Source organism: Punica granatum, chromosome 3 (assembly GCF_007655135.1).
Source record: "Punica granatum isolate Tunisia-2019 chromosome 3, ASM765513v2, whole genome shotgun sequence".
Classification (NCBI taxonomy): domain Eukaryota; kingdom Viridiplantae; phylum Streptophyta; class Magnoliopsida; order Myrtales; family Lythraceae; genus Punica; species Punica granatum.
This window is the reverse complement of record NC_045129.1, coordinates 38,791,958-38,806,070: the sequence shown is the minus strand read 5'-3', so window position 1 is coordinate 38,806,070 and position 14,113 is coordinate 38,791,958. Positions and strand designations below refer to the sequence as shown.

General features: G+C 38.0%; 1 protein-coding gene across 2 annotated transcripts; it reads left to right on the top strand.

Annotated features, from left to right (window-relative positions):
• Positions 1–9,301: 9,301 nt before the first annotated feature.
• On the top strand, positions 9,302–13,534 carry LOC116200896 (abscisic acid 8'-hydroxylase 2). 2 transcript variants are annotated; one of them, XM_031531857.1, is made up of 8 exons: positions 9,302–9,740; positions 9,854–10,175; positions 10,280–10,432; positions 10,604–10,909; positions 11,330–11,422; positions 11,533–11,718; positions 12,274–12,392; positions 13,234–13,534. In XM_031531857.1, the coding sequence occupies exons 1-8, from the start codon at positions 9,499–9,501 to the stop codon at positions 13,349–13,351; spliced, it is 1,539 nt and encodes a 512-aa protein (XP_031387717.1). In that variant the 5' UTR covers positions 9,302–9,498; the 3' UTR covers positions 13,352–13,534. The 2 variants fall into 2 exon arrangements, with proteins under 2 accessions (XP_031387717.1, XP_031387718.1); XM_031531858.1 differs by lacking the exon at positions 12,274–12,392.
• The last annotated feature ends 579 nt before the right edge of the window (positions 13,535–14,113 follow it).

The following is a 14,113-nucleotide window of genomic DNA, read 5'->3' as shown; positions in this document are numbered from 1 at the left end:
CGCATCAGCCCTCTTTCCCTCAAGGCATTTTATGGGCCTTACAAGATTGGGCTCTCCTATATGGATTTAATGTGAACCAGACTGGCCCAAAAACACGATGGAGCCGGTGTTCGTTCCATCTCTCTTTCCTCTAATATGTCAATTCCTCCTTATTTTGCTTTCTTCTGTCAACCTCCCAATCACCCGTTCTATTGTATCATTTTTATCTTTTATTTCAAAATTTATCTCCAACTCTCACTTTTACAATTGTTGTGGGATACGCGCAGTACTCTAGTCAACTAATATTTGAAACAATTATATGTACAAAATATGCGTATTCAAACTAACGAGAATTGGTTCAAGCGGTTCGACGCTTATTTTCGTTAAGTAAAGTAACGGATTCAAGTTCTTGTGAATGCAAAAAAATTCACGCTGGGAGAGCTTTACCTTTAATAGGCAGATCTGACTTGACTGGATTAGTCGGGCCCCAATTGAACTTTCGGATATCATGGTACATATCGAAAAAAAGAATGCATATTCAACCTTTCTCTTCTTTATATATTTATCTTGTAACAATCTCTATCAGAAACGCTCAAATTCTACGGTGCATAATTTTAACTTTTTCATACATTATAAAATCAATATGAGCTTTTAGATCCCTTTATTTAATATGGACCGTCCATTTTAATTAATTTTTAAAGTATTTTCATTTTTTACTTTCTCATTCTCATCTCACAAACATTTGATAGTATTACAAACTAGCTCTCACGCATGAACCAATGTGTTATGTAATCACATACCCATGGTAAAGTAGATAATAATATTTACTTCTGGCGAGCAACTCAGATCCTACCATTAATTGTACAAAAGTGAACTGCCAGTGCAAATGAATGTTCATCTTCAATTTTTGCAAATAAATACCTTACTACTGTGGAAGTTTTAAAAATATTACAAGTTTCTTTTGCTAAATATCACTCTATGTGAAAAAAAAAAAAAACCAAAAACAACTTTGGAAGAAAGCATGAGGTATGATTTAAGATACCACCAAGAACTAACAAGAATCAGATTGAGCGGGTTCTATAACCTCATTTCGATCAAAATAGGTCCTAATAAGGAGATGCTCAAGACTCAAGTATCTTTCAGGTTGCTCCTGCATCATGACACCCATTGCCTGTGTTTGACTCAAAATTGCACGAGATGTGTCCTACTCCCGAAGTTGATCATTTCCAATACAATCTGCGTGGAACAGATAAAACATTACAAGCTTCTTTTTCAATTTCCAAAATATCAGAGATGTAATTGTTTTCAATAGCTCCTTCACCCCTTTTCTCATCCTAACTTCCCATTACTTCTTCACCATCTCACCCAGTAGCAACTTCGATGGACAAGTTAGGGCAAATCAATCATATCCTCTTCATGCAATTTACTACGCTGTCCAGCTCAATTCAGAAGCAAGACTATTAACCCATTAATTCACTTCCTTCTCATACAAATCCTCCAATTTATTCCTGGGAAGCTTAAGTTGGGCCACTTGAGGCAATACTGCATCCCGTCTCATGCAGTCACTCGCTTCCTCTTCTTTGGGTTACGATTAAATCGTATGGTTGAGAGAGTCAAAAGCCGTTTTGTTAAACCGTTTGATTGAGCTTCTCGTAAACCGATTTGCTTAACCGGTTTAGTTTAATATTACACGTGGCGCAATAATAGGAATCCACGTCATCAATCCGGATTTGTGATGAGATTGAAAACTAATGGAAAGAGTTGTGCACAAAAATCATATTTTATATAAACAAAGGGATCGGACCGTAATTTTTTAGGGGAATTTTTGAAATTTTAAAATTTATAAAAATAGACAGACCACATTAAATTGAGGAAAATCTAAATATTCAAATTAATTATGTATGGTGTGAAAAAGTAAAAAATATGCACTACAAAGCAGCCATCAAAAACGTTTTTAGATGACTTAAAACCGTTTTGCAGCCCGACCTCTTTCTCTCCATTTCTACCTTATCTATCTTATCTATCTTATCTATCCATCTTTTTTTATGAGTATCTCATCTATCTATCTGTCTGTCTGTCTGTCTGTCTGTCTATTAATTATATTAAAAGATTACGTATATTTTGATCCCATATATATGTTTATATTGATTTTTTTTTTTTGCAGCCGAAAGTCTTGGCCCCAGCTTGTTGGGTCCCACTGTTAGTGGGCAGCAGCACAACTGCTGCATTAATTCATTTTTGAAATGTAATTGTAATCCTGCACGTTAGCGTGAGTAGAAATCTAGTAATGGTTTATGTTATTTTTGATCTTATCTTTTTCCTCCCATTTTATCAGCGTTGAATAATAGTTTATTTCTCTCTCCTGTCATGGGCCAGCAGGACGCTCCCACCCGGGTAAAGGCATCCATGGGTCATACAGGTTTGGGCCGTTCCTCAGAACAAAAAAATACATCACGTCCATAAATCTCCCGGACAACAAACGACCACCTAACAATCCCGATAAGACAGAACTTATACGTGGAGGTACACCGGAAAAAAAAAAAAAAAAAAAGAACTTGTGGAAACAAGAGACTTGTACTACGTTCTCCCCTTAGAACATCGAATATCGAATGAAATACTTCCCCACCTGTTTCAGACATTAGGAAATAACATCAACCTATCCTTATCATAATCCTGTTTCCGTTAGTTTGAGAGATCCAATAGCTCGGTTACTTGCAAGCTGGGGTTCCAACATTAATATGATTAAGGAAATATCGTGTGATGCTAATTGGATATATCAATAATGAATAAATTGATTCGTCTTGTATATTATTATATAATAAATTTCTGCCCTCAAATGAATGGTTAATGATGACTCCCCTATCGATCTAACATTGGTCGGTCAGAATTGTCAAGTAAAAATATCTTCGCCTGCCGATTTTTCAAAAGAAGTTTGTTAATGCTGTCGACCACAGATGCAACCCCGCACCAATCGTCGCAATGGAAGACACCTTTGAATTCCCCTCTATACATATATATATATATATATATATATATATAGTATCGAGACAATCTCTGTTTTTCTTTTTGTATATTCCAATACAAAGATACACAATTATATCTATAATTTTATACAATCTTTAAATGTATTTTTTTTTTACGTAGAATCATTCAAATATATACAACTTCTAAATATAACTTTCTAGATATATCAACGTCATGACCATTATTTAATTATTATTTTTATAAATTTTTTCATTGACACTAAACTCGACTTCATTATTATCTATCTATTAAAATTTAGTATAATTTATTGTACAAATTCAGTTGAGTTCATTCTAAATTATTTTTTATAAGAACTTATAACGAGTGATAAAATTTATTGCAAGCACGTGTTTAATTTAAAATTTTATAAGCGGGTAAATGGCTGAACTCATTCTTCCTATATGTCATATTTTTCTTAATTTTTCAATGTGAATTTTATCTTAACTCAATTACAAGAATATTTATTCATATTATTGTTTATGATATCGTTATCTTTATTTTATGGAATGAACTCTAAATGCTTAAATGCGTTGACTTTTGAGTAGAAAGCTTTTTTTGTTTTAAGTGAGTGGTATGAACTATGAATACATCTAAAATTTTGCAAATAATAAGTTAAGGAGAACATGATGTAGTTAAGAAAACAAAAATGCTTGCATTTTATAAATTTATGAAAAATAAATTAGCAATGAAATAAACGGTCATCTTTGGGTCTAAACTAAATCGAATATTTCAAAAATGTGGAAATCACAAAGAAATGAAACCTTGAGAGTTAGAAAAAGTTTTCTACTCGCAACCTAAAATTTTTTAAAAAATTATTGAATATATCCTAATTTGTACATCTATTATTTTTTATACGAAATTCTTTAATTTATTAGAATAATTATTATGACCATAACGAACATACATTTGGCTCGATGGATTGGCCGAAACACCACCTTATTTGGGTCAGTTATCAAAATACTAAAAAAATGGGATAAATTTTTTTAAGAAGAAATTTTTTTTGTAATTTTTTTAAATAAAAGGGAAAGGGAGGAGAGTAGGGAAAAGATCCACACTCTCCCCATGGTCTCATAATGGGATCTATAATCACTTTCTTATATATAAAACTAGGTTGAAAACTCGCGCGATGCTGTGCGGCATAAACTTTTGTTTAATGTCACGTTGTATGCCTTCTCTATAATCCAAAAAAGAAAGAAGAGATAATAATAAAAAACTTAAGTTTGTGGAAGAAAATAAAAAATTGGAAAATAAAGCCAAAAATACTTTAGTAAATTATATAAATAGATAGTTAAGGTATATTTTTGAAAATTATTTTGGAGGATAAAATAAAAAATTTAAAGAAAGGACACAAAAGAAAACAGAAACGTAGTGCAAGACGTTCTCGCTTGAAGCCAAAAAATTATTTCTTTGATTCTTCTAATGGAATTTTCTATTTCTCTTTATTTGACTATTTCAATTTTCTTCTTCTTTATAACTGGAAGAAAGAAGAGACAAAACAAAACATGATCAAAGTTCGTGGTAGAAATCGCAAAATTAAGAAAGAAAAGGCAAAAAATGACAAATTTTAATTTTCTTCTTTCTTGTAACTAGAAAAAGGACGGGACAAAAACAAAATACGATGAAAGTCCGTGGAAGAAACCACAAAATTAAGAAAGAAAGGTAAAAAAAAAAAGCCACGTGTAACACTTACGTTCTCACGGGCATATGCAAGAGTTTCAGTGAATTAATAAAATAAAATTAAGATTTCGAGGTGCTCACCACATTGCTAGGAGATCCAATATATATATATATATATATATATATATATATGCATGTGTATATGGAGGTCAACTACGATTGAAATGAAGGATCATAATAATTTGAACCACCTAGAATGTTATGCAGGGTCGTCAATTAGAAATTAGTGTGTATTGATCATCACAATTTCCCGAGAATTCTTATGACATAAGAATATATAAAACTAGTTGTTCTATGAAAGACTTGAAGTCAAGAAGTTTTTTCAGTGTGCAATACCGATCCAGTAGCTTGCACAACTCCTGTTAGAGAGGCCTCTTTAATACATGTTGAAAAGATGTACCTTGTATCCGAAGTCTAATGGAATTCCGACTAATTTAGTCAAGTCGGATTGGCCCACTAAGTGGTAAAGTTCTCATAATGCGGATTTTCTCCATTAACAAAACTCGAATTCGATATTTTACTTAAAGAGAACAAATGCGGGAAACCGCTTGAACCAACTCACGTCGGTAAAATCAACAAGTTTTAATATGATATATTTTCTTATACACATATAAACATTGAATATAAGGATGCTTTTAGAGCAGGACACGCTAATCTCATGCTGGACAGATTTGTCATCCGGCTGATGACCCAAGATCGGGAAATCCGAACATCCTCCGGGAAGTTCGCATGGAGGGACGGGAATAACGATGGTTTGATTAATAATAATAATAATAATAATTTTGTAGTAATAATTATTAATTATGATTATTTGACATCATTTCAATTATGTTCATTATGCCACGTGGGTCAGTTGACGGCTCAGCTGGCTGGGAATGGAATGGATTTCAACGGCAGGCGCGCACGCCGGCCGGCCACTCCTCTCAAAAAGGTCAGCTGCCCAGCGGCATCGTTACACGTAAGGCCTTGGCCACACAGTACAAAATAAAATCAATGCCGACGGTCCGACCGAGGACGGGCGGCCGGTTCCCAGCCACCGCCATGTCCCCTCACTGCCTCGAATTCTTTGCAACGTGGACCCCGGCCAAAAGAAAACTGCACGTCTTCATTGAACGAATGCAATTAATGGAATTTTTGACGAGGTTATATACATTGATGGCTAGCTACCTAGCCAGATGGCTATATATAGAATGTCGCATGGCCAAAGATTTTATCATGAATGTACGTATATACACGAGCATGAATATGTTGAGGCGGATGCAGTACGAGGATTCAATTAATTTTGTATACAATAACCAGAACACTCCAATATCAATTTAATTGAGACTGCATCTTAAGTAATCGATGAAAGCATTGCTTCGGTTAACAATAGTTATGACAGCCATGTCCGTAAATTAATGCCCAATTTATCCAATCATTAGAATTTAATTTGGTTTTTTCTTACAAGTACTACGTACGCATGATGAGGTAAACCAATCGAGCTGGTAGCTAGCCAGCTAGCTTCCATAACGGAGTATATATTTATTAATTATTAATAACCAAGCGGCGGTAACAAGTGTAGTGTATGGTCGGGGTGGCGGCTGTGTGGTGGGGAGGGGGGTGACACGTATGTACGTACGTACGGATGGCGGAGGAGGAGGTTCCAGATTGCGGTGGTGGGCAGGGGGAATGGAAAGGAACGAAGGAAGGAAGAGAGATGCATGAGGTACGGCGGGGAGGAGCAGAGCCAAAATGCCACCACTTGCAGCCCAATGCATGGTGGACGAAGTAGCATGCAGCAGCCAGCCAGCCAGCCAACCATGCATGCATTTGCTGCAGCTGCTGCATCATCATCATCATCATTAGGGACGGATGCATGATTTAGCTTGAGGACGGTGAGGTTTTTGAAGGGACAACAAGGACATAAACTTTATAATTTAAGAGGAGCGAATAACAATAACTTTATGAAGTTTTAAAAGATAATATGCAAATTCATTAGAAATAAGAATTTTAGGGGAACGATTGTTCTCTCCGTCCATCCTGATCATCGTCATCTATCATCATCTAAAAGCTAAAGTTAAATATAATGAAATTGAGAAATATATATGCTACTTTGGGAAGTCCAACCTCTCTCTGCCTCTCATGCACGCATGCAAAACCCCACTAACTGTCCTTGCCGCATGCGCTTACGTGTATTATGAATTCTACCTAAGTTTCCGAGCATATGCATCTCTATCGTCATATGATACATATTTTATTGACAGACGACAGGGTCGTTTCGATCTTCCCAACAGCTCGTTAGTATGATCATCAACATCTGATCGATAGTGCTTGCAACAAGATCAGCCATAGTTAGACAGCAAGCATGGTTCATACATGACTGCAACAGACCGGCTCATCCACTAGCAACATGGTTGATACGAGCTTACGTAGACTTTGGACAGACACATGAGGTCGACATGTCTTGGCCTAACACATGTACATACACTTGCCCGTATATGAAAGGAAGGATGAAACCTATTGATTGGGTGGAGGGGGAGACACACACATCATAAGAGAGAGAGATACGTAAGGGGCAAGAATTTGTTAAGTCGTCCGACAACAATATGATTGAAGATTTGCCTAAAATGGCAAATGGAAAATGAAGTGTCTATCTATTAATCTTAAAGCATGCATGTCCGTACTGCGAGCAGCATGGACACGCCTCCTTCTCATATTGCACCAACGCACATACATGCACCAGCCATATCTGTCTATCTATCTATATAGTTTATAGTATATATAGATGACCGTACATGGAAAAGATATGGACGTCAACTTTTGGAAACTAAGATATACATATGTGACAATGCTTGTTCCTATTGTTCCTATAACAGTTCGTTGTACGCATATTATTGTACAAATTAAGATGCACCTTGATCGAGAAACGTACGCATGGAATTGTAACTTACGATTGGTTCTGATAATTTTTGTTTCTTATAGTAAAGAAACAGTATGGTCAATCCTGTCGAAAAAAGACCAAACTTGCCAACAGATGTATTGAAAAGTATATTGAAAGATAAAGGAGACGCATTTTGTCAATAAGTTTCATGTTCGATAATTATCGGTGAGGAGCGTTTTCATGCCCATATTAACTACAAGAATTGAGCCCTATTACACCTGGGACGGCTCGATAAGGTTTTGGCTGAGGCTGGCCTGGTCGTGCTAGTGGTGGGGGAATTAAGAAGCCTCTGCCACTCTCTCTTTCTCTCCGACACTGAATTTGAGGAATTGCAAAAACCCCAAGCACCCGAGAGGCCGTTACATTGCAGGGGGAAATAGGGTGTTGATAATTCTTTTCAAATCCAAATCCTTTAGGATTGGCCTCCAAATTTTTTAAAAGTCAGTTAAGAATTAAAAAGATACCCAAATTATCAAGAGTGAGAATAACACAGTGGTGCACCTCTTGTCTAGTGACCAAGAGGTTTCAGGTTCGATACTCAGTGGGACTACCTGTGCCCCTTTATGAGATATTTAGGATTTCTATTTCAATATACTAAGCTTATGAACCTCCCTTATAACCGAAAAAAAAATACCCAAATTATTTCCACTAAGTTAATGGATTCTTGGCGGGAACTCGTCATTCACCTATTAATGGACTCTTAACCATTATAAAAAGACATGAGAATAGTAGTAACAACAAAAGGGATATTTAACAATACGAGTTTTAGAAATAAAAATACAAACTAGATAGGGTATTTCATAAATCTAATAAATGACTAGCAATATTTTCGTAATTTTACACCTTAATGCATTTGAGATGGGTTTTGTAGCAAAATGCCATACCATTCCCAAATCTTACATAATTTTTTGTCATATCCTTTAATGCTTTATTAGGAATTATGACTGCTGAAAATTCATTTATAAAAACCCATGAAGATCCTTAGATGAAAAAAAATGAAAGAGCACGTGCACATTGGGCAAATGATCAATATGTGGTTCCTCTATGTAAATTTCCAATATATATATACACACACACACACACCCCTTTAAATTTTTTTCTTAAAAATAATCATCGTGGCTAGCAAGCTACTGATTCATCAATTCTCAAAGCAAATTCGCACGCCATTATAACACGGGAAGGCTATTCATGTAGGATGGACATGGGTCAGTGATATGTACGTAGCTAGTCTTAGACGACACATCTTCTTCTTTTTTTTTTTGGGTGATAGTTAACATTTATATATGTCGGTCCTTTCATTAGTTTCAGATTTCCATGTGAACCACTGATCCACTTTCGGCCGGTAATGTTAATTTCTTGACATTTTTGACCAAGAATGAGATTATGATAATTCCATTTTCTTCTTAGCTGATCGGTCTTATTCTTATTCATCTTCTCGCCTGATTTATTTATTATGCATTCTCAAGCTTTGGTCTTAACGATGAGACGACTATTGCCTCTGCCCCTCTCTGCTTGTTTCCCACTCCCATGATAGTAACGTGTCCCATCCAAATTGCCCAAAAAAAAGAAAAAAAAAAAGAAAAGAAATTCAATGAATATATATATATATATATATGTATATATGTGAAGGACGACGGGACAATATCTTGGTCTTTTAGGTGAGACCACGAGTAGTCTCTACTTAAGTATCGATGTAAATGACACGTGCCCCCCAAAGCACTTCCCTTCCACTCCCAGTATAAAGTAAATGTGTGTATATATATGTGTATATAAGCTCTTCCTCTTCATATCCTACAAATCAATTCCACAGGCTGACCCATATATTCTTGCTAGGTGTTTGCTCACTTTCGCCACTTCTTCATATTCCCTTTGAATTGCTTTGGAATCACAATCAAACCATGCAAACTCTTGCCAACATCTCGTCATTATCATCCTCATCATCAATATCCCAAATGCTAATGATGCTCCTTCCCTTCTGTTTCGTGTTCCTGTGGTCTGTTCATGTCTTATTCCTCCAGTGGTACTCTCGCCGGAAGGGCAGGCGCCTGCCTCCAGGTTCCCTCGGCTGGCCTTATATTGGCGAGACTCTCAGGCTCTATGCTGAAGATCCCAACGCCTTCTTTGCCAACAGGCAGAAACGGTACGGGTTAGCTCATCGTGACACGGGTTGTACGTCGACTTTAAATGTTTATGGAGAGAGTTATTATTAACTCTGATGTGTATGTATTCGCCTTGTTAATATATAATTTGCAGTCACGGGGATATATTTAAGAGCCACGTCCTGGGGTGCCCGTGCGTGATGGTATCGAGCCCGGAAGCAGCGAGGGTCGTCCTGGTGACGAGAGCGCACATGTTCAAGCCGACTTATCCTCTCAGCAAGGAGAGGATGATTGGACCGAATGCGCTCTTTTTCCATCAAGGAGCCTACCACTCGAGGCTCAAGCGGCTGGTCCAAGCCTCCTTCGTGCCTTCTGCTCTCAAGGGCTCCGTCTCCGAGATTGAGCAAATCATCCTCAACTTCCTGCCCTCTTGGAAAGATAATTGCACCATCAACACCTTGCAAGAAATGAAGATGGTATGTGTGTGCATATATATGTATATGCTCATCTTGTTTATTTGTTTTGGGCCAGAAACAATACACAATTTATAAATGTTATTGTTGTAATGAATTTTGTGTAGTATGCATTTGATGTGGCAATACTGACGGCATTTGGGGAGAGGATGGAAAGGGAGATGGAGACGAGAATCAAACAGCTGTACCAGAGGCTTGAGAAGGGCTATAATTCCATGCCTTTGGACCTACCTGGAACTTCTTTCCACAAAGCCATGAAGGTATGATATGTATGTATATATGTAAGACTATATACATATACAAGTCTATAAATCTAATGTAAAAATTTGCCGAGTTTTAAATGGTCCGATATATAATGTATGTGATCTTGTTATATTATTGTATCACATTAGATGAATGTTCTGCTGGCTAACAGTTCTCGAATATTGAAGGCGAGGAAGCTGTTGAACGAGACGCTGAGGAGATTGATCGACGAGAGGAGGAGGGAGGACGATGGCAGTGGACATGGAGGGACTAAGGTCGCGAGTAGACTGGGGAGGGGAGGGCTGTTGGAGGTTTTGATGGGGGCTAGTAACGTCAATGACAAAGGCCACAAAGTACACCAGCAGCTATCGGATATGCAAATAGCGGACAACATCATTGGAGTCATATTTGCTGCTCACGACACGACGGCCAGCGCCTTGACTTGGGCTCTCAAGTACCTGCATGATAACCCCGAGATCCTCTGTGCGGTCACGGTAATAATTTTTTGCACATAATGTATCGAATGCTGTTCTTCAGCTGGGTATATGCATTATAACTTGATTTCGGGAGAGGTACATATGTATGTTTTTTGAAGCCCCATCGCACGATTTCATGAGTTTTTTTTTTTAATATCTTTCCAATGTTCTTGGATCATCCGAGTGCAATTTGACAGAGATGCATCCGTACGATCAATTTTGTATTCATCAAGGAATATTCTTGATCCTGCCCACCTAATAATAGACTATACATGTAGGAATATTTTATGTACATACATACATATATGTATATATATGTTGTGTTGATGAGATCATATGTATAATGTCGGAAAATGTCACTCTTGTGTCCTCTTCCTAAGTTAGTACACAGACAGTACAGTTTCTAACAGATTAGATTATATTCATTTCTAATTGCAGAGGGAACAAGAGGGAATTCGACGCAAAATGGATGAATCGGGTCGTCGAGGTTTGACTTGGGAAGATACTAGGCAAATGCCGTTGACTAACCGGGTACGTATATAGCTCACCGATCCATTGCTCGTTCTTCTTTTCCCTTTTCTGTTTTTGAAAATTAAAATCATAATATATCATATAATTAATTATCTGATATTGATGATCAGGTGATTCAAGAAACGCTTAGGGCAGCAAGCATACTGTCCTTCACATTCAGGGAGGCCGTCGAAGATGTGGAGTTCGAAGGTTACTTCATCCCCAAAGGTTGGAAGATTCTCCCCCTCTTTAGGAGGATCCACCACCGCGAAGATTTCTTCCCCAACCCCGACAAGTTCGACCCTTCAAGATTCGAGGTTCGACCCTCATCATCTTGATCGGTTCCCTCCCATTCCATTCCATTCGACTGATATTTTATGATATTTCATGCCGAGTCATAATGACAAGTCAATTTTCTCTCTGGTTATATATATATTTTTCTCTATATTTTTAGATGAACCAGAAGGAAAATTGGCTAGTTCATCATGACATATGTATATATATATATATATATATATACATATATTAGGTGAGGTTTTTGTTTTATCCTATCTTATTGTGGCAGAGAAATGTAAGGTTATGAAAAGAAGGAAGGTTAAAGAGTATCTCTGGGAGGTGATGTCCCTTTCATAGGAAGATGAATCTTTGTGTCGTGTCCATGAAAACCAATCTCTTCCAGAGTCCATGAGTCCCCACGTGAGTCCCTTTTGTAGGTTAGCTACCACACGAAGCTGCTCCATCTTCAACCCTAACCAATAGCCCTTCCGAACGATAAGCGAGAATATACGTCATCAATAGTCGTGCTTTAGCAGTATTGTATTGATGTGATCGGTAATGTAACCGGCTTTTGTGATACTGGCGGATCGGTGCAGGTGCCACCTAGACCGAATGCATTCATGCCGTTTGGAAACGGAGTTCACTCATGTCCCGGGAGCGAACTGGCCAAGCTAGAAATGCTGGTCCTGCTTCACCATCTTACCCTCACCTACAGGTTCCTATCATCTCTCAACTGTCTGTCCAATTAAGAGGCTAACCATAAGATGATGAGATTCATGATAACAGAGAAGTGTGGTCCCTAATGATTCATTCACTGTTGGAGAAAATGCCACCCCAATAAATTATAATTGCACAAAGTAATTAATATTTTATAAAAATATATTTTACCAAACAAATAAGAATTAGTCCCATCGAATAGATAGAGAACATCTCGATGGAGAACATTTCGTGGTCTTACCGTGTACGTCAAAATATCTCTTATCCTTAGGTGCTACTATCCTATAAGTCAATTGTATGGTTTATTTACTGTCAATCAAGCATATGGACTTGTTCGCAATTTCCCCTGTGGCTGTAAGTAGTTGGGTATCGGTTTTTAGCATCTTTGGACTCTGGTGTCTCCATCGATGCCCGTAACAAAAATCGAGCGTTCGTTGATCGCTTGTCTTGCAGTTTCTAAACCGCTAGTTCAGCAGAACCCGACACTTGCGATTCTTTCCGAGGCATATCACTTGATTTTTAGTTGAATGATCGGGAGAGAGTCGCGAAAATTTTGTGTTGGCTGGACTAGAACGGAATCTCGACAGCCAGCTGTATGAAACCTTTCGATCAAATCTCTACCAAACATGTGGAATTGCCATTTTTCCGGAGCGGCAATCACTTGCAGGGGACGGAAGATTTCATTAGCATCCAGCACCACTTATTTATCTTGACTTTTGTCACTTCTTCGCCATGCCAATCATTCTAATTCTCATTCTGTTCTTGGAAGAGTATGTTCATTCACTCGGGATTGAGCAGAGATTCAACTGATCCTCTTTGTTCCATTTCTTTGGCTGTAGGTGGGAAGTCGTCGGAGACGGGGACGGGATCCAGTATGGCCCTTTCCCGGTTCCTAAACAGGGCTTGCCCATTCGGGTTATCCCTAGGGACGATAAGTCGTCCCGTTCTTTTTATTAATTCGGTTTCTGATTCTCGAGGATCGTACAAAGGGGACGGACGAAACAGCCCAAACCCCGCCCATAGGGAAACGAAATGTGTAAATCTGAATGTTCTATTTTAGACACAAGCTCGAATGTAATTGAGAAATTTTACTCCAAATTGATTCGTAAAAATGAATGTCCAATGAGTTATTAGTGTACAGCGAACTGTGTCACGAGAAGCCAAATTACCTCTTAAGAAACGAGATTTTGCCTTCACTGTCATAGACTCGACTACTAAAGATGCGAAAAATTCAAAAGTGAGATCTGCACTCGAGGAAAAGTGACTGGTGGGTGCTAGTATATCCACGTCGAGCAACGTGGTCAGCACAACTTTATCATCTTACATGGAAGAAGCGGACGACAATGTCCTGCTGGATTGTATCGACTTGTGCACCCACCGGGCCACTCAACAAAGCAGTTATCGGATAGGAACCTCTCTTGAGGGAGATGTGATTCTCCCGACGGCAAAACGTCGTCCAGTCAGTTCCCTGGAAAAGATTTTGGAGGTGTTTGCTCGACTCTGACAGGGCAAAGGAGTCCACAGAAAAGAGATTCATGATGCTTTAGATTTTATAAGGCTCCCTTAAATGTATCCTTAATCGATCAGTTTTCCAGTTTTTGTCCTGAATCTCCTTTGTCTTCTGGAGATGCATACAGAGTACCTGCAGAGAAAAAAACTGAGTGGCTCTGAGTATTGAGAACCATGGATTCTGCAGAAGCAGAGAGGACCAGCATTCAA